Consider the following 26,452-nt stretch of genomic DNA (forward strand, 5'->3'; position numbering starts at 1 on the left):
ACCGGGAAACTTCATATTTCTGACACAGCTGTGGGATGGAACTTAGGGCAACTGGAATACAATAGACCTGCCCTTTCTATTAAAGGTGATTTCCACTCAATATACTGAAGGTGACTTGAGTATGGAGGCAATAGTAGCTTTCTCATTCATACATTTAAATATGTAGCTGGGTCACCAGTTTGAAATGAAGTTGTTTGGATGTTGCTTTCTAGAGTGTAATCTTTGACCCTCAGGGAACCTTTAACTTACACTGACATGAGTCAGCAGTAGGTGGGCCACGCTGTACTTATAATCGGGCTGTTTTTATCCCGATTTTGACCTAAGATGGTTAACACCTGATTGTTATTACGCTTACAAGATTATCCTGTGAGAGAATCCTTATGTCTGAGGTGAGTTAAGAGTGAATTAGTCAATTTCTCAGGCACCAGGGCAATAAAGCACTCTCTCTTGTTTCTGTTCTAAGGGGTGCGTGGATGTTTTGCCACAGTGTTATAGTGAGGATGGTGGATAGACTGATATCGCGTCATGTGATTTGGGTGAGCTGGCTTGTGACAGTCCAGAAATCAATGCAGTTGCCTGGGAATCTGCCCTGACCCACCCTGTACCAGTCTTCATAAAAGCACTGTGACAGTGCGTACCTCTGCCAAGGTGCTCATTTTCAATGACCTTATTAAACACACATACACGCGGACACACGCACACACACATATACATGCACGCACACACATGTTCGCATTTCTATCCCTGTGGGGACCTCTCATTGCCATGATGCCTTCCCCAGCCTCTCACCCTAAACCTAACCATCCAAACCTTAACCAGGACTGTGAACCAAACTTAAATCCAATTATAATGACCCAGTTATTTTGAAATCTTCATTCTCAAACTGAGGCTTAACCTCGTGGGGTCCAGCCAAATGGTTCTCACAACAGCATAAGGTCCTCACAAGAATAGTGTTTTGTAAAGAATTGGATCAACCATTAACATACACACACACTCGCACACAAATCAAATGATTTAAAACAACTTTCCTGACTCATGTCAGGAGTTGAGAAGTTGTCAGGAAACTCTATTGACTAGCAGCAACAAAAGTGATCCTTGCGCAGCTCCATTCCCAAGATCTAATATAGCGGCACCACTCTCCTCTCATTCCACCCTAAAACAATATCCAATTAATAGGTTTTCATTGAAAGAACTGGTAAACAGTAAATGGCTCTTAATAGATAGAACTTTTCCATGCTGATCCAGCAACCCCAGCAACTTTACACAAAGTCATCCATTCAGTTATTCCCACTCAACATCACATACTGGTGGCCCTAGGCTGAACTTATCATGCCATTAGATCTGTCAGGAGCAAACCAGGGTTAAGTGTCTTGCTCAGGAACACTGGGACACAAACATGTCACTCGCCGACCACACGACCGTGAGCTGCACCCACGATCTCATGGCCTCCTCGGTGGAGGTCGGGATGACGACTGCACTTCTTATTCATGTCTGATTTTAGTGTTACATGTCTGATATGTGATGTGCTTTTGTTGAGAAACTGACTTGACCAACACTGGTGTCATCGGTGGCCCAGTAATCCCCGTCTTCAGAAGTGCTGTCTGTGGTCCTGGATGCTGGGGAGCTTAACTAAGTTGGCTCTGTATCATGAATGGGCAAACCGGTCCTCAAAGGGCTGGGTTGATGCAGGTTTTTCTTTAACTCCTCAGTTGGAACAAAAACCTGCACCCACTGGTACAGGACACATGTACCATGACACATGTACCATAAGACACACAATGATTTAAGTTAGTCAATCACTTCCTCAAAACTCACAATTGTTTTGAATGAACTGGAAGTTCATGGATGCAACTGCTGTAAATCATAGTAAATGTAAGATGTACAAGTTGTTAAAAATATATTCAAATCACAAAAGTAGCTTTGCTCTGTGATCATGTTTTAACGAGTGGTGGGACTTTAATAATTTACTTACTTTAAAGTTAATTACAATTAATTACAACAACAATAAAACATGTTAAAATATTTAACAATGTATAACATTTAATGGTTCTATTTTAATTTATTTTCTCGGGAAACTCTCAGCTGGTGGTGAGCTTCTCGCCTCAGGCGACTCGGCGCTAGATGCCGCCAACTATGTGTGCAGCGCGACTCTACATAAACATGATAAATGCTGGGCAGTAAAGGGTCTGATAGCAATCTGGGCGAACAACATCACTCAAAAACAACTCCTCACACTCCCAGAACACTGAGGTGCACAGCTTGGAGCTGCAGGAAAAATGTGCTCGGGAACAGGAGCGTAGCGCTGCGGTCCGGGACTCGCATGCAGGAATTCCTGGTCCGCTGATGTCACTGATGCACAAGACACGTCACAGCTAGGATGGTAACAACAACAACAAACATGGAGGAATCTTATCACTGCACAACGGCCAGGGTTTTCACTACTCTGAATGTACTTGAAATTCTAATAAAATTCAAATTGTTATACAAATGTTTTCAAGACATTAAAAAAGCTTTCGTTTAAATAAGGTGATATAAAAACCACCATCGTGATTTATTGTGCTATTGTCAAACTGATGCAAAATAAACAATATTTTTTGTTTAAATGTATGTATGGGTCCATCATTTGATTCAGTAATACACCAAATTCATTCACATTCAAAAATGTGGCTTCTTGTGGCAAATATTCTTATACCATTAAACTGCTACTTTTAATCGAAACCCACCCCTAGTTTTAACATGTTCCAGTGAGGTAAATAATCTGGGAAGATGTGATGAGTTTTCAAATAAATGCTGGGGTATTTAAAATTTAGAAAACTTGTGTTCTATTACTGTATTTCAGAACTCAGCATAAGTATGTCATCCATATGCCTGATTAGATTTTTGCATGTTTTATTATTACAATATTCCCCTTGAAAGCACTGAAAATACCACAGTGAAACCATATGATCCAGACATCTATATTATGCAACTCAGTCTTTCAGCACTGGCTGTGTGTGTCCTTGTCTGCATGGATCATTAGCAGCGCCACATGTTAGTGGAACATAAGAGGACAACCTACATCCGTGTGTCCTGAATTTGTGAATGAAGGAGAGAGTCGTCTCAGAGTCAGCAGAAGTGTATTGTTTTTCTCGCCAAGGTTGTCACAGCAGAGGCCAGGAAAACTCAGGGGTCAAACATGGAAATTCTCATTGGACGTGACGGCTCACGACGCAGCAGGGTTTAGTAACTGGATCAGCTGTTGTGATAGCAGCCAGTGTTTGTCTTACATAACACGGACAGACCTCAAGCCAGTGCAATAATAGTCGTCTACTATAAAGCACCATGGGAAATCTATCTGAGCAGCCAGAAAAAGGAGGAGGGTGTTAAGGCCATAGGATACTGAGGGCAGGCCTGACCTGCAGCTGGTGCTAAGTAGCACAGGGAGCTGGCACACAGACAGCAGAATGAAGCTGTTCAGAAAGGCATCAGCTGTTTACTCAGGAGGATGCGACAGAAGGAAATGTGCACCTCGAGAAGGAGAGTGAAGATCACTTCCAGTTTATACCCAACAAGATATGGCCAAAAATTGCATTACAATAATCTGTGTAATAACAGAAATGCATGGATTTTTATTTTACAAATCGTTTTATATTAGTTTAAATTATAATGAAGAATCATAATAGTATACCATAAGAAATATACAGTAAGGTTGATATGAGACTTTAATGTTTTATATTCAAGTTGCAGCCAACTTCTTACTAAGTCATCCAGAAAAGACATCATTGTTTATCAACCAATACAGAGATAATCTGCTGCTGACCAAGGACGTAAGACCACGAAGATAGTTTTGTATTTTGATATGGTTCAGTTTGAAGAGATGCTCAACTGCAACAGTTAAGGTCCATCAGTCAACCTCCAACCCACTTCATCAGCAGAGCACATTCTCCCAGAAGCATAGTAGCTTGTTAAAGGTATTTTGGATACTTCCAATCTCACTTATTTACTTTACAGTATCTTGACCTTGGAGTTCCACTTCAACGTTTAATTTGGCGTGTTATTTGCAGAAAACAATTTGCAGAAAATGTATGTCTCCAGAAAACCGGTAATTATTTAGTAATTATTAAACCACAAAACAAACTTTGACGCTAAACAATGGTCAATTAGCTCTGTTAGCTCGGCAGTGGAGACAGTCTTTGGCACTGCAGGATTGACAAGGCTCACTCCATCGTTCTGTCCTGAAGGTGTGTGGTCAAGTTAGAGGCGCATCAGGTTTAAAAACAACTGGAAGTGGCGTCTTCACTGTAAGCGAGTGTGAAGAGGAGCACTGCGCAGTAAGTGATGGACAAATCAACGCCTCAGCATAGATCTATAGTGTATAGAAAAAATGTGACCAAATCCATGTCATCTCCTCACGTTGGCTGAGCGTCAACACATTTTATTGTTCATTAGTTAATGTCACCATATCATCCACCTCTATCTCCGGAAAAATTAAGTGAAACTGGATCATTTCCCACGACACACCTGACAGTCTCTCACTGGTTGAAAAGCACTGGTTTAGACCATGTGACAGTTTCACCAAGTGCCTAAACCAGTGCAACTGGCTCATTTCTCTAGTAATAAGCAGTGCTCAAGAACTGTTATCCCAAACTTTAGATATAAAAATTTGTATGCTACCATTTACCTGAGAATATCCTGTTGATACAATAATGCAAACATTCTGCTTTATTTGTGGGCTGTTATTGAAGGATATATTCACAGGGGTGTTGTATAATTCATTGAACAATAGCCTCTTAACACGTGTTCCAATCGTGAGATGAAGGCTGACAAAGCAAATGACGGCAACTGACAGAGCAGACCACAGTGGTATTAACTATAAAAGGTGACATGATTAACTGTACTCTGTAACACCTTATAGTTTTGGGGATTAGAGACAAGGCTTGTTGGCTTATTCGGGTCATTCCAGCATACCCGCTGATTACAGGAAGAATGCCTCACGGTGGAGGGAATTCACCGACTCCAAGTGATCGAGAGGGTGTGAAAGCGAGGGAGACATGGAAAGAGAAAGAAAGAAATAAGTGACAGCTGTAGTGGAACGGTGGGTGGTGGGGATCAGTTCATGCGGTCTGGCTGAATGGCTGATAGGAAAAACAGCGTGATATTAACACTGCTGTGTAGTGGAAGAGGAGTAAGGGGGGGTGGAGGGAGGGCGGGAGGGAGAGGTTTGAAATACTTTGTAGCTAGTTCACGCGTGTTCACCAGCATAACAGGAGAGAGAGAGAGACACACACACACTCAACACCGGGGTCTTCACTGTATCCCAGTTGTAACGCAGCAGTGCTACTGCACGGAACCGGAGACAAAAGGCTAAAATATCAAGTTCTAATCTGGCAGCTTTATCAGTGTGACTGAAGAGAGACAGTAGAGCTCCTGCACTGAGCAGAGGGAGAGAAGAGTTTTTCAGTTTCAGATGCTGAACAGACACCAGACACTCTTTTGAAGCAAAAATGACAGTAAGTATGCTCCACTATCATGAGTTGAAACATCTGTGCAGAGAGAAGTTTGTGCAAATAATAAGCCCAAGATGGCTTGAATGCAGGTGCACTCTGCAACGTGTCTATTAACTAGAGGGATTTTCAGCATGTGCATGTGTTGAACTTCAAATTTGCTAATAGTGTTATCGCATGCAGGGCCATTAACAACATCCAGGCTTTTTGTAAGTCAGTCGATCCCTGCCAAGCTGTGAATCACTAATTTACAAGGGTATACTGACAACATTTGAACTGCAACACTGATGTTTTTATGTCACAGCTGATTTATGAAGAATGTCACTGACGTGAGGCAGCTGAAGTCGTAATAAATGATCACCCTTCCCCAGGAGCGCAGAACAGGCAACGGGTGCAATATTAAGATGATAATAAGATGTGTGAACAACTCACAAGCGTCGGTTTTGATAGCGACACTATGAAATAAAACAGGAACTAAAATAATATTTAAAATACTCCAACATGCTCTACAAGTTTAGCAATGTGATTGTTACACATTGAAATATTAAAGATGGATTGCAACTAGATTTCAACTTGAAATGATTTTACCTTCAGAGTCTAAAAATCTTAGAGTAAAATTTAAAAATGAATAATAGTTCAAGCACAAATACAACTGGATAATTTGCAGTGCAGAGACTTGTCAAATCCCAAACAAACAGATGTAGGATGCTCCATAACACCTGCTGGTCTCCTGTCTTAGCTTTAACATCAAGGTGTTGCACACCACAGTGTCGAAGAAAACTCAAGCTTCAATAATCATTTTAATCTGCACAGACAAAATCACTATTTAATATTACTATTCCTTGCTATAAAATACATAAACAATAATCTGAAATGTAAATTTGAATAATATTTTTGTCTGTGAAATTTTAATGTATGAAATATGGTAGTTGTTTAAATCTTGTTGCTGTTTAGTGCTAAAAGTGCTAGAAGTGCTAAAACAAAAACAAAAACAAAAACAAAACACAAAACACAAAACACGTAAGGTAAAGTTAAGGTAAAGTTGCAAGTCATCGGCCTCAATATTTGCTCAGCAGGTGCCTTACGATCAATAAACTGTTTTTTAACCAAAAGAAAATTCCATATCTGTGTTGATTTTCCGGAAAATGTGTTGAACTCCTGTGGCGCTGGGCTGTGGCAGCAGGTGTGAATCCATCCTGAAGACATGGGTTTGGACTATACGTGCGTTGCAGAATATGATCGTTTGTCTGGAACGTAGATGTATATCTCTTGTCCTTGAACATGTGAATTCTTTTTTTCATCCTATAATTAGAGATTCCCAAGAATTTAAATGAAACAAATCCCACGGACAATTTTAGTGACAACGGCGACGTCGATCTGTCAGTGAAAACATTCTCCACTGTACTGTAAACTAAGAGTTGAGGCTTTAAATAACAATCCAATTAAAAAGGAACAGCAGCTACAATCTAAGCTGGGTTACATAACCACGAGGTTCGATGCAGACGCGTGATCAGATCTCGTCTCGGACATTAGCTGCAACAATTCACACTCATCCTCATTAGCCGACTATCTTCTTCAAAGGAAGCCATTAGGGACGAAACACAAAGCGGCGACGTGCAGTGAGTGGCGGCGCCACCTGCTCTGATCGCCCTGATAAGACATCGCTCTGACGTCAATGGTGCATCCCCACGATTACAGCTGCGCAGCAAAATAAAAATATAATTATGGCTTCCATCAACTTCAGCTGAAGCTAGCTTGGCGACTGTTTTACGCTTTGAATGTTTCAATTAGTGTCTAAAGGTGTGCACACATCGTATCAGTTTCTGTTATGCAATAGGTTGGTGAAGTTCTCCGACTGCTGTGAACTTTCTTTAACATCAACACTTGCACTTCAAGATGCGGATCTGCTTTCCCTCGCGGCCACTGAACCAGTCATCGTCCCCGGGCATCATGCAACTCTAGATATGGATTTGTTTAAGTGAAGGCATGTGCGTGTCGTTTTGCAGACTGCCGCAGCTCAGGAACTCGACGAGTTATGTTTCCTGTCGGCACAGTCCATGCCCAGCTTGAAGGTTTCCAACCACTTCCAGGTGGTGAAGCTTCTTGGCGAGGGTTCGTACGGGAAGGTCATGCTGGCTGTGCACAAAAAGAGAGGTGAGTACAGTTTGTGGACGTCAACATTTCAGTCAGACACAAAATGTTACGTACAGTTGCAAACAAAGATGCCGTCATGCAGCAATGCAAAAAACAGACTTGCATGTGTGGGGAACTCTCATCCTGAGACATTGACTTTTCAATCCCAATGTCATAAGGGGCCCAAACATTGAACAGACCCGGTCAGAGGCCAAGCCAAGTTTAGCAGCGATCAATTGAGATGCTCACAAACATGAGAAACATGCATCTATATGTAAAAACAGTATGGATACGGAGCAATTTTTCAAACTGGCCGGGACAAAAGATCCCGTAGAAGATAGACCTTTGTGTAGATATAGCTTATCTCAACATTTATCTGAGTTTGATTTTCCACCAACCTTCTCATGGGCAACATAAAGTGACTTAGCGGACGAAAATTAGTGAGTGATGGAAGCAGGTGATGGAAACGATATGCTAGTTTTGTCGCAGTGTAAACGCTCCACTGGTGCTGACACATGTCACCTTCTAATGTGCATGTGCTGTATTCATCATAGGAACAATGGCGGCCTTAGCAACGCTACACAAGCTTCTCCTTCATAATGCTTCTTACCTACACAAATAAGTGTTGCTGACAATGCAGCTACAATGCTATGTACGATAGCACTTCCACATAGAGGATATTCACAAGGAATGAATTTTGAAGCATTTGCTAGCTTTTTATTTTGCGTCATACGTATACAATGGTGCCTCGGTTTTCGAACGTCTCGGAATTCGAACAAATTGGAAATTCGAACAAAAATTTCTAGATTTTTTTGCTTCGGATTTCGAATGAAAATCCAGAACTCGAACGCCCCCGACAAAAGCCGGAAAAAAACATAACATGCGCGGACCGATCAGCTGACCCAACTACTTATTACTACCACACTGGACTGTGGTAGAGTGGGGAGGTGCTCTCTCTCGACACCTCCGAGGCTGGAGCGTGCACTCCAGGGTTTGATGTCCTGTTGTCGGCTGGAGCCCGGACATGGATGAGGCAAGTCTGGGACAGAGCGTGACTTGGTTTCTGACTTTGTCACAGCCAAACTGCACAGAAGCGCACATTCAGAGCTGGACACGCACCGGGCACCTCTTCACTTCTGGAGAGACGTCACTCACTCGGCAACCCCTCCCACATGCAGCGGCCACACACATAGAGGAACAGCGCACCTGCAGCAGACACTCTACATTCACTCCTACAAAAGCCTATTTTAAGGCTTGGAACGCATTACTTCTTTTTCCATTCATTGTAATGGGAAAAATCGATTCAGACTTCGAACAAATCGCTTATCGAACGGCCGTCTGGAGCAGATTGTGGTCGAGAACCGAGGTACCACTGTAATTCGTGTTAACGTGTAATGAATACAGCGCTAACTTGCTAACAAGTTTAATGGTTAGCTGCTAGTGCTTGTATAAAAGTTTGTCATATAAACTTATGCTGAACAAAGTTTTGCTCGCTCAAGACCAAGCAAGTTAAACTAGTGAATTTATTATTCCAAAGTGAACTTGAAATGGTTTTAAACTATTAGACTCCAAGTAGTTTTAAAATACAAGAACCTTCTGCTTTGAGTGTGCTATGTCTGGCACCCCCTCTTTTAAACGCCATGTCCCATAATGCAATGCCACAGCTCTTATAACAATCAGTAGGAGCCAAAGGTTGGAATTAAATTTGTATGCCTGATCAAACATCAGCCACTTTTCTCTGCGTCTCCGATTGAGTTTCTCTGCCTAATGAGTTTTCCTCATTAGTTTCCCAGCACTTCTGTTCTGGGAGAGACTCGCAGTGAGGTGTGGACAGATCTGAATTTGAATTATATACACTTAACCTCTCGCACCACTGTTGCTCTAATGAAGTGCTCTGGAGCCTTCTTTAGGATAGAGTTGCCGTAATAGATGTGTAGCTGAAACACAGCCGTCCCACTGGGGGAGTTATATTTGTTCACGGCGTGAATGATTGATCCTAGACATGTAACTGGAACCAAGATGTTATCTCTTTAATGGTCGTATGTTGTCTGATTTAATTTCTCTCAGGAACACCCATGGCTCTGAAGTTTTTCCCACGACAGTCCACTTCGCTGACCTCTTTTCTGCGGGAATATAACCTCTCTCTTTCATACTGCACACATCCTTCCCTGACCCGAGCCCTTGGCATCTTCTTTTCAACGCCGTCCTACTATGTGTTTGCCCAGCAGGCTGGTCTCTACGGTGACCTCTACAGTGTCATAGTGTCCGAGGTCAGTCTGCCTGATGACTGAGTGAACTAACCCTGCAGCATGTTCTGTAACAGAAGCTGATATCTGATGCCTTGATCTATACATTTGATGTATAGAGCAAATGTATTTGATGTATCCCGCCCTCTACCTGAGTATTTTAAAGGCATCTTGGAACGCACAAACTAACACTTAACTTTGCACAGTTTAGGTCAGTCTCATCTGAGTTCAACTACTGACTTTATATTTACAATTTGGAGAGCACAGAGAAAGTTGTGGGTTGTTGCACAATAGTTAGCTGACGCATTTAAACTGCTTATAAGTGCTTCAGATCTCACTGGTTGGAACTGATTTAGAGGCACAACATCGACACTGTTGCCACGCAGTGATCTAACCAGCCATTCTAAATGTCAAAATAAAGTCATTAGATTGTTAATCTCCCTCTTCTGTCTTCTACAAACTCAGCTGCAACTGTGTAGTTTAACTGCCTTTGCACTCACGTACCCTACTGAACCATCTCTAGAAACTAGGAGCGAAAGAATGCTGTGTTTAAAACTTTTTAAAGTCGCTTGGTTTCTGCCATAATAATGGAAATCAGGAGTGCAATGGTTCTGTGGACTGTGATCTGGTTTGTTCATTAAATTTTCTCGTAAAAAACTGAATGAGAAATGGAAAAAAAAAGTTTATTTATTATTATTATTATTCTTTATTCATCTAAACCGTAAAACAAATCACCTTTCTTGCAGTTGATTTAGTACAGAAAACAAAACAACAAAAATCAAACTACAAAAGCACTGAGAGAGCGCAAACCTCTGATAAGATTCCTTAAACTAGTGCTTAATTCCGTGGCCGGGAATCGAACCTTGTCCACAATAGTGAATCCTAAACCCTAGATCACCAGGGAATAAGGAGACTTATTAGTATTTATATCCCGTGTACTGGACAACTTGATAGGTGACTAAAAATTACCCAGATCATCCCCAAAATTGAACCATTGGACTAATGCAAACCAGAAATGAAACATAAGTAGTAACTTGCAAGAAGCCACATTCTCATAAAATAAGATAAAATAAAATAACCCTAGGTCGAAAAGGTTATTGTTCTACAGTGGACAATGAATCTATTTCTTTATTCTTTTTTTTTTTCTTTAAATTGGTATTATTGTTCATTTGACTTTTTTTTCATTTTCATTGTTTATTATATATTATGAAAACAATGAAAAAACTTTTCTTTTCTTTTCTTTTCTTTCATGTTTAAAATCATTGTAAATGAAATGAACGAATGCGACATGGACCATAAGGGAAAATATTGTTGCCATCTTCATTGTCCCCTTTTATGCTGCCAAAACCTACTGACCTGCTAGATAAGCGCAGCTAACTTCAAAGAGTGCTGCTGGTAAGTAGCGAAGTGACGGTTTCCATTAGCGTCATCGCTCCAGTGGCACAGACAGTTTCAGCAACAACATAATCAGTGTTGGCAGGTGGACCAACAGAGACAGGACAGAAATATAAAGGCTGTTTTGGACTGAAAATAAACAGTGTTATGGAAGAGCTACAGGATTGACTGAGGAAGGTGTTTTATAGAGGCGTGTGGGGGTAAAGCAGATAGAAAGCTGTGTGTGGTCTAAGTGGGACTAACTTTTCTCTCTGAATGTTCTTCAGGTGGGTGTGACTGAGGAGTGTGTCCAGAGTGTCATGGCGCAGCTGAGCGGTGCGGTCACACACCTCCACTCGCTGGGCTTCGTTCACCGTGACATCAAACCAGAAAACATCTTCTTATGCGACAGCTCCTGCCGCTGGGTCAAACTGGGGGACTTTGGTCTGACCCGGGCAGTGGGGTCCTCCGTCAGAGCTGTTTGGTATGAATCGCCCTTCTGCACTCCTGAGGTGGAGCCGGCCAAGGCAGCCGAAAAAAGGAGCTGGGAGTGTACTGAAGGAGAGGAGGAGGAGGAGATGGAAGACATCTGGATCACAGTGGAGCCGTGCATCGACAGCTGGGCTCTCGGGGTTCTGGTCTACTGTCTTCTAACTGGCTGCTTCCCGTGGGAGGAGAGCACCCATGATGACCGCGGCTACAGAAGATACAAAGAGTGGTTCGACCGGGAGGCTGAGAAAGAAGCCCTAAGCAGGAGTGATGAGTGGGCAGAGAAGGACACTTATGAAATCATGAAGCAGAGCCACAGGAGCAATCCTCCTCCATCACAGTTTGAAGGCCTCACGCCACTCGTGATGACTTTGTTGCGGGAGCTTCTCCACCCAGAGCCCAAGCTGCGAGGAAATCCAGAGGAGATCCTCAGTTACTTGGGAGGACCATGGCTGATGGAGACGGAGCGAGAGGAGAAGAAGAAGGCTGAGGAGGCAGAGAAGGAGGCCCGAAAGCTCAGGGAGGGCGGAGCTCTAGAGGGGGAGCCGATGAGGGAAGGAAGAGGAGAGAGATGAATCCTGATCTTGAAAATGATGTTCATTATTTTTTTGCTGCTATTCCCTTTAGTGTTTTTCATTAAATTGACTGAATTGAACATGAGGTGCTGTACTTTTCATATTTTTATATAACGTGTCACTCCTATTTTTAGATTCCAGTGAGTGTGTAAATATGTGCATGTATTTCGTTGTACAGTGTCTGTGTCTACTAGAATTGTCTAAATAAAATTAAGCTGTTGATTTTAAGTAACAAGAGTCATGTGTTATTAAACAAAGAGAAACACTATGATGATATTAGTACAATAATTAATTGTTGAATAGCTTAGTAAATTGGAATGTTTTGTCTTTTATTTTGAAGGGCAAGAAATAAGGTTAAAATGAGTGTTAATTTTTGATGTACGAATACAATATAAATATTAATAACTGAGGGGGAAGATAAACAAACAAACAAAATGCCCCCCAAAAAACAACAAACAAACATATTGGAACCAGATCATTATAGTTCATGAAAACAACAAAAATGAAAACTAGAATTGTAAATCTTTTTCGTTGACTGAAATAAAAATAAATAAATAAAACGATAACTAAGTGAAACTGCATTGACTGTACAAAACTAATCAAAACAAACTAAAATTGCAGTGAAATTGTCCCTCATTTTTGTCTTCATTTATTTCATCAAGACACGTTTTGAGGTGATTTAAAATCTATTTATTTTGCCTCGTCTGGTTTTACGACAACACTCGATGAAAACACTGACATGATGGTGGTTGTTGGGCAAACGTGTCATCTTTCCAAATTTAATGCATTTTTTTTACATGGTGTCTTCTGTTGAGCTTTTATTACTGACTATTTTTGTGACCTATTTCAATCTTCAATCTTGTCCCAATACAAATAAATAAATAAATAAATAAAAGTAGCACTAAAAATAATAAAAACTAAAATACTGAAGCATTTTTCAAAAAATGAAACTAGCCAACCCAAAACTTTTATGACCTTGATAGGATCCCCAGTAACCTCCACCACCATTAAAACAAACAAACAAAAAGATGTTTGAATTCGAAAAGTAATGGCTGAAGAAAAGTAGTGTTCATTTTGTATTAATGCTCTGACGTCATGAGGGCCGCATAGGCTGCACTTTGCCCACCTCTGCTCTGGACAGCTGATGGAAAAAATATCAATGAATGGAGGACTACAGTACTGTTTCAATTGTGAGCTGCTTAAATACATTGTGTTGTGTTAATGACGTACTTTCTTTGGTACCAGTGAATTAATCTCTTCATGAACAGCTGTAATTCTTTGTAAATTGAAGGTTGATGAGGCCAATGAGGGGTCTAAAAATACTGGACCATCATATCATTAACACTGGGCTTCCACAGGCATTCTCAGCTAACAGCTACCGTATTAATAACTGTTAATGACTATGAAGTGTGAGAAACTCTGGTAATGTCCTCACGTATGTACGACTGCCCCAAGTCGGTTCTGGGCCAGTGGATGCAGTTTAGACAGCCTTGAATGGAGAGCACATGAGCAGCTAGCATATAGGCCGCAGGCACAAGTTTGAGGCCGAGCAGAGAGACAGGTGCTGCTGGAAAGAAGAACATCTAAAATTGGATTCAACAATACAAGCTGATAGTGACACCAGTATGTTGCAGGAGCCAGCAAACCGCCGGCAGAAAGGACCAGGAACTGAATCTGAGTTTGAAATACTGATCTCATTTGGGAAAACTGGCCATTATACATCAGACGGCTCCGAAGAGTCGAGGCGTTTGACATTAATAACTAAATTAATGAATTATGAGGATGGATGAGTGGACTGTCCGAGCTAACAAAACTTTAATAACAAAACTTGATAAGATTAACAAAACTTTAATAATGTTTAATGTTTGAAAATTCTCAAACTCAACATGTAGAATGACCTTTAAAAAATAATCATTAAAAAATCAGACATTATGTTGTGTGTCATGTGCAACATCATAAAAAAATGTATAACGTAATTTTTGGACTATAAGCAGCTGCTTTTTCTCGTGGTCGAAGCCCTGGGGCTTACACAGCTGTGTGGCTAATATATGGATTTTTACAGGCTGAAATCAGATTCATTCAGAGGCAATGAAAACAATGAGATCTACTTACCCTTAAACCACTCAAATTGTGCTGTTTTCGCCCACGTTTCCACAGCTCCGTCAACAGAGTCGATCTCCTGGAAGTCTGGAATCGAGAAGCAGCCGCTGAGACCGGCAGTGGTGTTGGAACTTTGGGCACGCGGGCGAAAACAATGCATTTTGAGGGCTTGAATGTGAATAAAACATGTGAGACGCCGTTTCGAGACAAAGTGCGTTTGACTCAAAAGTCAGACGTGAACACAAGCAAGTTGTTTTTTGGCTGCTGACTTAATCCTGGCTGGAGAGCTGCACCTTGTCTATTGTGAGTGCCGCCTGGATAAATCAAGACGCTCCATATTACGCAGCTTGTTTCCTCGCTCTCGATGCTGGACACTGTTTTGAAAAGTAGTTTTGTAAAACGTTTTTAAGCCGGTGCACTACTGATCCATCCAGTGCGCAGACAGCACCACTGGACCTGCGGGATATAGACCGGTGCATCTTATGTATGAACAGGATCTATTTTCTTTTATTTTTGTGGGTGCGGGTAATATTCCAGTGCACTCTTTATTCCAGAAATTACAGTAAGCATTTTACAAAATGTGAGAAAAACCTCTGTGGTGTTCCTACAAATGAATTGCCTTTTGGGATGAATAAAGTTTTCTGAATCTGGCCTTTCCATCCTCCTGCACCATGGATATTTCAGCTTGAGAAAGCCTTGAAAACCTGGCTATCGTTTTAAGGTGAGACCTGTAAAGTGGAAAAGCCTTCGCCCTAATCTGATACTCTTATATACAGACGCCACTCCCTGAATATAGCCCACTGGTACAAGGTTAGGATTTAGGAATGAGGGACGAATGGAAAAGATGACTTGCCCTCTGGCTCAGCTCTTTCATCACGAGCCACTAGTAAACTGAACCCACTGAGTTTCCCCATTAAGATTCCATCAGACTCCTCCTCTCCGCTCACTAACAATAATGAATGAAGTCGGTGCATGTGCTTCCTCGGAGTATTCATCCTGGCACACATATTAATGACTGATGCTTGTGTTGACAGCGAGACAAAACTCACGTGAGCCCCTCGCCCTGTTTGTTGTCCTACATCTGTCACTGTACAAATACTGTCTGGAAAAATCACCTTCATTCCTGCTCCTCTGACTCCAGCGGAATGTTTTGGAATCACTTTGTGGACATTTACATGGCGGCGTCCGGCTTTGATGATGCCACTGATCTGTCAGTGCAGCCACAAAAAGCCTAGCAGGGTTTAGTTTTCAATATCAACAAGAAAAAAGCTCCTGCAAATAGATCAGTTTCTCCCATTAAGTACTACACATCGCTGAGAATGTAAATCTGGGGTTGAACATTTACTTAGCAATGTGCAAAGTATCAGTGTTTCATCTTGGAGAGGATCCTTGTTGGTAGCTGGCTGCTAATGTGCGCTGTGGATATGAGTGTTTGTCAGGGGGCCTGGTGCTAACCCCCTGCTAAGGGCCACTCCAGATGGTTTTAAAAATAGAGCCTGCGCCCATCTATTTACAAACCACGCACATCATCACCTTTCTCTGACTATCTGCACCCTCCAAAAGCAAAAATCAGCCTGTCCCTGGCGCCCACTGCCCTGCAGCAGCAGATCTGGTGGAACACTGTGACCCGTCCTGACCGCTCTCCTGTGCACTTTATCCAACTTAATGCTGATTATAGAGCCCAGCAGCTTAAAGCGCTTTCCCTAAATTCCCTCCGAGAAAACATCACCAACCTTATGAGGACCAAATATGATTCAAAGGTCACCCGCGGACAGGTCAGGTTGAGGAAAACACGGGGGAGACAAGGAAAAGGAAGGCGAACTAATGAAGTAGTTCTGAAGAGGGCAAAGTTACTGATGTTTTCCAAAGGCGGGGAGTATAGCTGTTTTGCCATTTTTTTTTAATTGGTACACTTCATTTTTGTCTCTCTTAAATTTGCCTTAAACTACTAATATGAGCAAATACACATGAAGAAGGCCATAGGTTGGATTCCAGCTCGAAGTGGTTCCTGGAATGAACTAGTGGCCTTTCTGTGAAGAGTTTGTTTGCTCTCCCTGTGCTTGCATGGGAGGGTGGGACTCCGGTTTCCTCCCACAGTTCAAAACAGAGGAGAATTGGTGACTCTAAATTGTCTGGGTGTGTTTGTTGTTTATGCTCAAACTCGTACCATAAAAGTACTATAAGTCCTTTCTCTTGAAGTCACAATATTCTTGTTGAAGTGTTAAAGTGTAAGGCATCCTTCTTTGCAAAATCCACCTCTGATGCTTTGTGTGGTTTATTCATGATAATTTGATGAAAAAAAAACAACATAGTGAGAGGAAGGGGAATGTTTTGTTCCTCCCTGCAGCTCCCACCAGGCCACCCTTGCTGTCTTTGGTTCAAGGTAGAGCCTTGCTCCAGTCCAGCGAAGTTGTCAATGGAACGGTGGTCAATGATAAAGCAAATATTGGCATTTTAAATCGCCTGTCAACATGGACACTGCATGAGTCAATTGAAACCTGAAATGCATTCAAATAGACTGATAGAAGAAGACGGTAGAAGAAGGTGGTCACTGTATCCTTGAATGATGGGGTACCTATCAAATGTCTTGTGACGTCACGGTGGATAACGCAGGAAGGAACGGAGCAGCTCATCTAAATGATCAGAGCAGGTACAGGAAAGGCAGAAACCATCAATATCTGAATAGTGCAGTTCTAACTGTTCTAAGGTACTTTTCTGTGTTGCTTTCATCAACATGAGAGGGACAACATGTGCTTACAATGTTATGCTTTTAGCATGTTTTTGAGCCTCTTCTGGGCCTTTGTCTTTTGAGTCTAAAGAATGTTCTTGACAGTAGCTGTTATGTGGGGTTGATAGAGTAAAGAAATGTTTTCATGAGGAAAGCGTTATTGTTGATAACACCTTCCTTTAAGTCATATTTAGAACAGACACAAAATGCGTGATTAATTTTCCATTAACCGTGAGGTATTTTTATCTACTGACAGTGCCACATTTTACATGTCTGCTGAGGCAAAACAGGATGACATAGGACACAAATAATTTCCAATATCATGTAGAAAAAAAACAAAGATTTATACTTTATTCAAAACAAAACAGCAAAAATAAAAGTAAAAATATTTCCATATCATTTAGTCTCACAATTGTGAAACAGTGTTATATAAAATAATATATTTTGGGACGGATGACTGAAAAAAACACCCAAGATTATCAATGTGGGAGATGCTGCTTACGAGAGGGAAAAGAACCTGGCGCCTTCCTCCAGTTGTGGCTCCGTGCATGCACAGTTTTCCAAGAAATAAAAGCCATCAGCTCATGTGACATACAGGGAGTGGAGTTTGCGCAGGACCGCAGCGTGACAGACGGGAACACATGGTTCTGGCCAAGCAGACAATAGAGTGCCAACACGAGATGCTGATCGGGGTGCAAATCTGCGGGACAGACAGCAGGGATGATGAAAGCGTCAGAAACAAGGACAGACTGACACTGGTGCACTCATCTGCACTTTTGGGGAGATATCACTCACGCAGTGATAACAGCATCTACTTTTGTTGTGGAGAACTCACGCTCCTCTTCAATCCTCAAAGTGAGACTGAAAACTTTCCATTCTCAGAACAAGTAAACAACCTTTTGTTTTGGGTAATGTGGAAATAGCAGCTCAGCAAGAGGGACTCACCCTCAGAGTCACATCTCACATGACTCATGTTTTCTCCAGACAAAACAAATCATTCCACATTCACAGTCGGCTTTTCTTACAGAGCGTGTGGTTGTTTTTCCAGGCTAAACAGATGTATGTATACATACATAGAGGCAGATATCTGATAAAATACGTCACATATTGGCACAGCGTCACAGGAATTAAACAGACACCGACACAGGAGTCAGATTGATGGGGAGAGAGGAGCAAAAAAAAAAAAGGTTGCAAGGCCAAAATTTGAAACCTATCCGGACCATGAGGCAGATTAGGCTGGTCATCGTGGACTAATGTTTCCCTTACACTTCATCTACCCTGCTTAATGGCTTTAGCAGAAATGGAAAACAGGAAAAGGATTAAGATGGTCAATAAAAGTTAGTGCAATACAGCTTTAATAACTGATATCGGCCGCAGATTATCGCTCATCAGTATAGTTGTTTTCACTTTGGCTCCTATTTGTAAACATGAGTCAACACCAGTAGATCTCACTCAAAAACATCATGTTTTTCCTCCCACGACTTCAGCCCGTGTCAATAGGTGTTGGGTTCAACTGGGAGCACTTCATCTTGCACCCTGTGTCTTACTGAGTTTCTGACTGTACATAAATATATACAATATATACAAATATTTACCCTACATACTGACCAATGAAGGAACTCACTATTGCAAGTCTACAGTATGAAAGGTTCGGATATTGAAGACCAGTTACAAAGTGTGATGTATGTCACTGTAGAAGTAGTTAACGGCTTGCGGAGATGTTCTGACCCAGAAAAAGCATTGTTGTTCGACATGTTGACCTTGAATGTCTGGCTTCAAATCCTGCACTCCCTCACATCCACTTTGAAAATTTCCAATCATTGGATCCTGCACATTTGATTTACAACCATGTTGAGCCTTAGATTAGAGCCTTGGCTGACTACAACACTGCTGCAGGCCCAACGTTCCACCATTTATGGTCCATTGAAGTATGTGTGGCTAGTTTCAGAGCAAAACGTGCCGGACAAGTAGGTCAACCAGGTGACTGTTCTGCTGTCTGGACACGGGTCAGACAATTGAAGGTCAATTTTCAACTCAATATAAATGTAAATCCCCTGTTTCTAAGGAGTGCTGTTGTCCACTGATATCACAGACAGGAGACAGAAAGAGATGATCAAGCTCATCTACATGTGTACAGCAAACACAGTTGTGTTATTATGGCATTGGTCGTTTTCTTCTTGAGGTTCCACTCAACAATTCATGGCAGGAAGTGCACCATCCCTGACCACCTCACCACAACTTAGAGCTGTCGCAGTTCAAGCTACTTGTCCCTTATTCTAACTTCCTTCCTGCTCCTTGACTCCCCATCAACCTCTGCCTGACCTACCTCCTGTCTTCCCCCACTTTACCTGGGACCTTCCACCATCTCCCCACCTACCCTGAAGTGTTCCCCAGCAACTCCACCTATCATGTCTTGACCTTTTGACACCCCTGTACGACATAGTCAGTGGTATGCTGACTCAAAGAATTCTATGGATGGCTGCTGAAATATGTCCGGGGGACGGGGGCGAGGGTACTCCTCAAACTCAGCAGTCGGATGTAAAGAAAAACAAGATGACACACTGTGAGTAAATTAAATTGTCAGTCTCAAGTTGATAAATAGTGCGGTTAGTTAAGAGGGTGTATTGATGAACATTAATTTCCATGCAGATTATTAAATAATAACCTTGGTTTGACTTTTAATGCCAAGCTCAGAGGTTGTTAAGATTTTCATTTGGCCATAAACTATAGTATTGTGATGAATGATTCCAGGAAGAGAAGAAAACACTTGTTGTACAGAGCATGAGGTGAACACAGCTATCACAAACATGACATGCCCAACAAAACACCGTCCAGCAAATAAACAAGTTGAGTGTTTACAATCTGGAATGTTTCCCATAGCCATTCCACAAGCCTCCCCCCATCCCCCACTGCACCTTACGCTCTCACTCTTCCAGTGCTTCATCTTTGCCCTGCTCAGCTCTATTCTCCCCTTTCCTCCGATGCCAAAGCGACGTGGATGGAGTGGCAGGTTGATGCGTCTACAAGATTGATCGTCCCTCTTGGCTGCGCTCCTGCTCTCTTTTGCTTACACCGCCTCCATCTGTCAAGCTGTCTTCAGCCTTGCCCAGGCGACCTTGTTAGGGCCACGGCGTAGACACTCACCCTGCGGTCAGTGTAGCCCCGATATGTCACGGGGATGATGAGTGTCTCTCCTGATTTGACAAGGCCCCCTTCCAGCCCCCACATGGGATCAGGGCCAGAGAGAGTTCTGTCGTCTCCGGCTTCAGAGGAATGTGTGGCAACGTTTATATAGTCCACAGGAGCTGATGCAGCGTCAGGTTTCACCCTTTAACTTTAACTGCTCTAATAAACGGACACTCTTCAAGCTAAAGTGTGCAATTAATACGCAGCTCCTTTCACTTTCATGACTCTAAACGTGTCAATTTAGACAAACGAAATATATTTGGAAATAAATGCATTTGATTATTCAAGCATCATGTATTCTACCTCAGGTGAAGAGTAAAGCCATTTAAGTCACTGACAAGTGTGGCGAATGGAGACCTGCAAAAACCTTTTTAAGAGGTCAGCTCCATCTGTTGGTTGCATCACGACTAACTTTCAAGTACCCTGTTTGTTATACAAGATACTTAAATGCGTGGCCATGTGAGTGAAACTCTGATGTGCCGGTGACTTGTTCACTTGTTATTGAACAGGTGAAAATGCGCAGTATGTTGAGTGACATGAAGACATGTTGTTGGATGGATGCTATGTTGTTAATAAACTGTTGGACGGATGGGCGTCACCATGAAGTGATGAGTGGATTTGCTGAGCTGAGAAAAAAGGTGTGGATGTTGGATGTATGTGCATGGCTAAATGAATGAAGCGATAGATCGATGGATGGTGAACATGCCGGGTTGTGAATCGATATGTTGAAATTATCCTATATACAGTATGTAATTAATAAGTACTGTATAGAAAAATAGATGGATGGATGATGGAATAACTGACTCATGAATGGATAGATGGAAGGGATGACCTGTTCAGATGTTGATGAATGTATGAGCAAACACCCTAGTTGAACCGATCAGATGTCTAAAGACTGTTTAGTGAAAGGGTTAAGGGTTTTAATGATGGATGGATGGAAGAGTGTAAGGAAGTGTGGAACTGTTGAGAGGATGAAGTACTTTTGACAGGTGAATGGCAGCAGAACAAACTGAATGCAACTATCTATTTTTGTGCTTCTCAAATCTCTAGATTGGACGATACATGGATTAATGTTGGCTGGAACGACTGATGAACAAAAAAGAGGGATGAAATTTGAGGATGTTTTGGAAGAATGGACCACTGGATGAAGTGGCGGACAGTAGGACGAATAAAGTGATGGATGGTTGTATTAGTTTATGAAGGATTGGGAGGATGAAAGCATGGAAAACAGCGACAGACAGAGGGCTGGAAGTTATTGGAGAGCGGTAAAGAATGATTGATGGGAGCATAACTGTTTTTTAGTCTACAGATTATTGACTTCTTGCAACTTTTATGGTCGCAGAATTGACAAATGAATTGTCTGGTTGTTAATAAGTGCAGAGGGATCTGTTGTGTGAAAGACAGTCAGTCAACAGACAGACAAGCAGAGAGCCATAATGATGGACGGGGTGGAGGACAGATGGATGGTTGAACAGTTGGAGAATAAAATACAATAGAACAATGCTACATTTTTCCACCAGACTGGGCAGAAAAAATGAAAAGCAGCAAAAAGTGTGATGGAGGGAGGAGGAGGAGAAAACAGCAGGAGGAGGAGAAAAACCTCAGACAAAAGATTCTTAAAGCAGTCGCGGACCACAGCAAAAGTTGTGAGTACAACTTTGTTTTATACATTTTAAATCCTGTAGAGTTTCATCCGACGAGCTGGAGCTGCATCATGTTTAGGCAGAACGTGTAAGAGGGGTTTAATGGTTGAGTTAGGGCAGTTTTCAGTGCTAGCAAGTCTCAAAAACTAACTAATTTGAACCTGTTTCCTAAATTCTTCCAGTGTGACTGTAAGACAATCACAGCTGAAGCAAAAACAACTTGAGATAAATTCACATGCCGACATGCAGTGTTTGCGGTCAATGGCGGTGGCCCAACATGCAAATATATATATATATATATTTGATGAAAACAAAGCTGTGGAAGAATGTGCAACTGTTATCCAGGAGGGGTGGAGGCCTGCCCCGAAACACATTCTTGAGAGGGAACTCACTTCTTGGACTGCAAAGTCACACTGACACATTGTGAGAGGAACGATGGAGGCAAACAAGGAGAAAGACGGAACGGTTTCGACTGTTTTCAAATCGTTTTTATAGCACAGTAATGACGAATAAAAATATGAATAAGAGTGGAGGGGAAATGGTTGATGAAAGACCAACAGGTTTCAACAAAGAAAACCAGGCCTGGGAGGCAGAGGACCACAAAGCATGCAGCTGTCCAGTTTTTAAATACAGAACGAGTTTATATTTGAGGTGTACTTGTGTTTCTTCCAGGAGCTCCTTCAATAATCCACACAACAAATAACTTTTTACACAATCGAGTGAGTTGTTTGTCTACAGCAGTAAAGAAAAAAACACTGTAAAGGAGTATTTTGTGAGGATTAATATTCTTCAACAAAACTGTGTCAGTTGTTAATTATTCAGTTATTTTGGACCTGTGTGATTCAGTTTGACAATGCTGTCCTAGATATAGAGTTGTTTTAGGCTCCTTGTTGCTTCCTTTAGAAGCGTATAACTTGTGCGTCGTGGTCTGCCAGCGTGGTTTGCTATTAAGCTCCCAAAGCTTGGATATACTGCTTTTGTCATTATATATTCAAACATTATTTTCACATTTTTTTTTTAGCTCAAAGCATCATCATTTGTCCTTTAACCTTGACATTAAAATATACAATTATATCTATATCCTTAGCTATTTTTGTGTGTATATGTCCATAATAAGATACATAAACTGAATACAAGCGAAATAACACATGCAAAAACTGGGAATATTTCAACACAAGAAAATACTCATTAAATAGTAGTGATGGGTAAATGAGGATTCGTGACACAGTATTGAAGGGTTGCTGAGGTTTCATGAATCAGTGTCCTCTTTTTCAGAGGCCACCAGATGGCACTGTCTGCTGCATAATCTGGATGTAGAACTATGTGGAATTACTGTACATGAGATTCCAGGTTTTCAAAATAATATAATAAATACAAAGGTCAAGAAAGATTCATATATATATATATATTCATATATATATATATATATATATATATATATATATATATATATATATATATATATATATATATATATATATATATATGAATCTTTCTTGACCTTTGTATTTATTATATTATTTTGAAAATATATATAATATATATATATATTCTATTATTTAGTTATTAAGTTATTTGTATATGTATGAATTTTCAAAATCAGGAAAATTCTAAAACCATATGTGACTTGTGGATGTTGTGGATGTTTACACTTTCTGTTGTAGTATTGGCTAGTGCTATAAAGAAATACTAATTGAAGCAGCAGTTTTTATTTATTTTTATATAAAGTTTCGGTGGTGGCTGTTGTGTATGAAGCAGCAGTTTCATAATACATTCTGTGTGAGAGCCAGGAACGCTGAACTTGTGTGTTCAGCTGGAGCGAATCGTTCGGAAAAACATTACAGCAGTGAGCATAAAAACTTAAAAGGCAATGAAAGAAAAACATGGCCGACGTTAATTCAAACAAAAATCCTGAGAGAGGATATTGAACAGTTCCTCTGTAAAAACCGCTCGCCTCTTCCCCTCCTCAGTTTCCTGCAGCTTGTAAAATCTGCCTCTCACAAGGTGAAGGAATGGGTGGCCTCGCAGTGGTCCTACTCCTCTGCTGTTTCCACGGTAACCGCAGCCAAACACAACACACAAATCATCCTGTATAATCACTGCTGAGTTGCTGTGTGTTGGTTTTTGCAATGTTCAACGTTTGCCTCCTGTTTTTCCCATTTTGCAGCGTTTGCATCTGTAGGCCAAACCCAGCAGACCAGTAAAAGCCTTCTCTTTTAAGTCACACGTCATGGTTGTGTCATTGTTTGACTTGTAACATGCAACCTTTGCTTTTCAGCGCCGCCCCCAGGCACAGAGAAGCCTTTGTCAGAAAGTGAGCCACTTTAAATAAGACATTTTACATCTGACCCTGGACAAGTTCTGTTGATGGTGTGTGTGTGTGTTGTGTGTGTGTAGAATGTCGGGATGAGATGTACGCCTGCACCAGGATGTACTCAGTCCACCGGCCCACGAAGAGATGCGTGGGCGCGCTTTGTCTCTACAGGTGACTGCATACACATGCTGCCTTGTCTGAAGATCTGAAGTTTAGTCAAAGCCTGAGTGCAGAGTCATTCTATTCTGTTATGTCTTATCAAAGGTGGACTCATCTGGAACACTTCAATAGAGGCTAATAATTGTTGTGCCATAATCCAGTCCACTGACCAGTGTGTTGGGTGGAAAAAGCAGATAGGCTCCTCACTATTTCCAAAGAAAACATCAGTCATGCATCAAGTGGCTATGTCTCTCTGCTTGCTGAGTTTCGCTGTAGTACTAAGTAACCAACTAGAAACACACTCAGAGAGCGCAGACCTCCGCCAAACAGTTTCAGTCCAACTCCAACACAATGTATCACAATAAAATAACTGGATCCAGACGGTTATCCAGATCACTCCCAATTTGTTCCTAGTTCTATGTGACAAACTCCCTGAAAACTTTGTCCGATTATAACTTTTGAAGTTATTTGGAACGCCGCTTAGGTAGTTTTCAGTACTGCACCTCACTACCCTTGAACCTGTGGGTTAGTGAGGAATGTGCAGAGTCTGTAGGGTCAATATGTCTTGTAACACAAACACATCTGCAGAACTGAGCGAAATAACACCATAATCGGGCTTCAAAATGGTGGGTCTGACTCTCTGGGACAATCCTGGAGGGGTAATGCAGAAAAAAAGCATGTTATGGTTTGAGATCCTTTAAGATCCTCAACATTAAGGATGGTGCTGGACCTCCTGGTGGGAGGGGTTCTGATGCTGCTCTTGGTGTTCTGATACACCGGTTGAAAACCAGATTTCTATAAGAATAGGAAGATGACAGTCTCCTCCCTGAATGCGACTTCCCAAATATATACATAATAATTCCTGATTTGACTATAGTTAGATATTACTGAATAATTTTTAACTTCCACAATCTCCTCCCCACTTGTCCTACAGCCTCTCCCGTGTCTATGTGATCAACAACGAAATCTGCACGAGGATCGTGTGCGAGCAGGACGAGTACATGAAAGGTCAGTTGCTCCAAACGTTTCGGGTTGTTTGGGTTTTTACTATTGTCTCCTCCTCACAGCGGAGCTGTGCAGAGAGCTCTCTGGGTGGCCTCGGCGGATTGAGAGGTCAACTCATCGGAAACTCTGTCGCAATCGCCGTGGCAACCCCAAATCTTGGGCAAACAAGGCCCGATGGCACGTGAAGACAGACTGAAGTCTCATAGGAACTGCCTTCAACACACAAAATTCATCTTCTTGATACTTGAGACACACAAACGTACAATCACTCCACTTCTCTGTCAGTCTGTGATTGTAGCACAATATTGTTCACTTTGTAAACAATGATCAATATACGCTTCATAAGTAGCCGCACTCAGTCACCAAGATATTTAGCTGGCGTCATGCTTTTTACACTTTTTGTGATCCCTAATGAACCACATGTTAATAATCCACATGTTAATAAAGATGGTTTACCTTCTTCAGATGCTGGACTTCTAACAAGATATGTGATAAAATAAAATGGTATTTTCCAGGTATTAGCTTTTGAGAACTTTGATTGAGCACATGTCTCAAACAGGTTAAGATAAACATCTGCATTTATTATGGTTTTCTAAATTTGGGTTGCCTTAGTTAGCTCCTTTGCTCGACTGGCGACTTGGATCTTAATGCATTGTTATGAGGGATAATTCTTTTTTTTCCATATGAAAAAATAAACATGGCACCAAATGAAAATGACAGCTGTATTCCAATATCCCATCGAAACATGCAAATATATCTAAACATGTCTAGTACACTTACATGACTTGACATATTTATACTGACTGTGCTTGCCTGGGACCTTCCATAGCTTTACACTATAAACCATAAGCAAAACAGAGTTGATTTCCGGTGAAAGTAAATCCAAAGGAAAGAGAGTTTGACCTCATACTAGGATTCCATTTTTATTGTTCATGGCCAGACCATTTTTACGAGCGAATACGGTTCGATAGCGAATTTAAATAAGATCAGTAGTGTTTCTATTAGAAGTGCTACTGT

The 26,452-nt window shown here is 41.4% G+C and overlaps 2 protein-coding genes across 2 annotated transcripts; both read left to right on the top strand.

Moving 5' to 3' along the window:
* Positions 1-5,264: 5,264 nt before the first annotated feature.
* sbk3 (SH3 domain binding kinase family, member 3) lies at positions 5,265-12,410 on the top strand. The gene is made up of 4 exons (XM_053881498.1): positions 5,265-5,489; positions 7,490-7,637; positions 9,684-9,886; positions 11,524-12,410. The coding sequence occupies exons 1-4, from the start codon at positions 5,484-5,486 to the stop codon at positions 12,298-12,300; spliced, it is 1,134 nt and encodes a 377-aa protein (XP_053737473.1). The 5' UTR covers positions 5,265-5,483; the 3' UTR covers positions 12,301-12,410.
* A 9,494-nt stretch (positions 12,411-21,904) lies between these two features.
* Positions 21,905-26,131, top strand: mfap5 (microfibril associated protein 5). The gene is made up of 7 exons (XM_053881487.1): positions 21,905-21,960; positions 23,928-24,012; positions 24,125-24,157; positions 24,236-24,271; positions 24,355-24,442; positions 25,365-25,438; positions 25,498-26,131. Exons 2-7 carry the CDS (start codon positions 23,970-23,972, stop codon positions 25,629-25,631), a joined length of 408 nt encoding a protein of 135 aa, XP_053737462.1. The 5' UTR covers positions 21,905-21,960; positions 23,928-23,969; the 3' UTR covers positions 25,632-26,131.
* The last annotated feature ends 321 nt before the right edge of the window (positions 26,132-26,452 follow it).

This window comes from Synchiropus splendidus, chromosome 12 (assembly GCF_027744825.2).
Source record: "Synchiropus splendidus isolate RoL2022-P1 chromosome 12, RoL_Sspl_1.0, whole genome shotgun sequence".
Lineage (NCBI taxonomy): Eukaryota > Metazoa > Chordata > Actinopteri > Syngnathiformes > Callionymidae > Synchiropus > Synchiropus splendidus.

Coding starts and splice junctions, on each gene's coding strand:
- sbk3 (XM_053881498.1), top strand. Junction 7,638..9,683: donor GGCTGTGCACAAAAAGAGAG/GTGAGTACAGTT, acceptor AATTTCTCTCAG/GAACACCCATGGCTCTGAAG. Junction 9,887..11,523: donor ACAGTGTCATAGTGTCCGAG/GTCAGTCTGCCT, acceptor AATGTTCTTCAG/GTGGGTGTGACTGAGGAGTG.
- mfap5 (XM_053881487.1), top strand. CDS start 23,970: ATGGGTGGCCTCGCAGTGGTCCTACTCCTCTGCTGTTTCCACG. Junction 24,013..24,124: donor ACTCCTCTGCTGTTTCCACG/GTAACCGCAGCC, acceptor CCCATTTTGCAG/CGTTTGCATCTGTAGGCCAA. Junction 24,158..24,235: donor AGGCCAAACCCAGCAGACCA/GTAAAAGCCTTC, acceptor TTTGCTTTTCAG/CGCCGCCCCCAGGCACAGAG.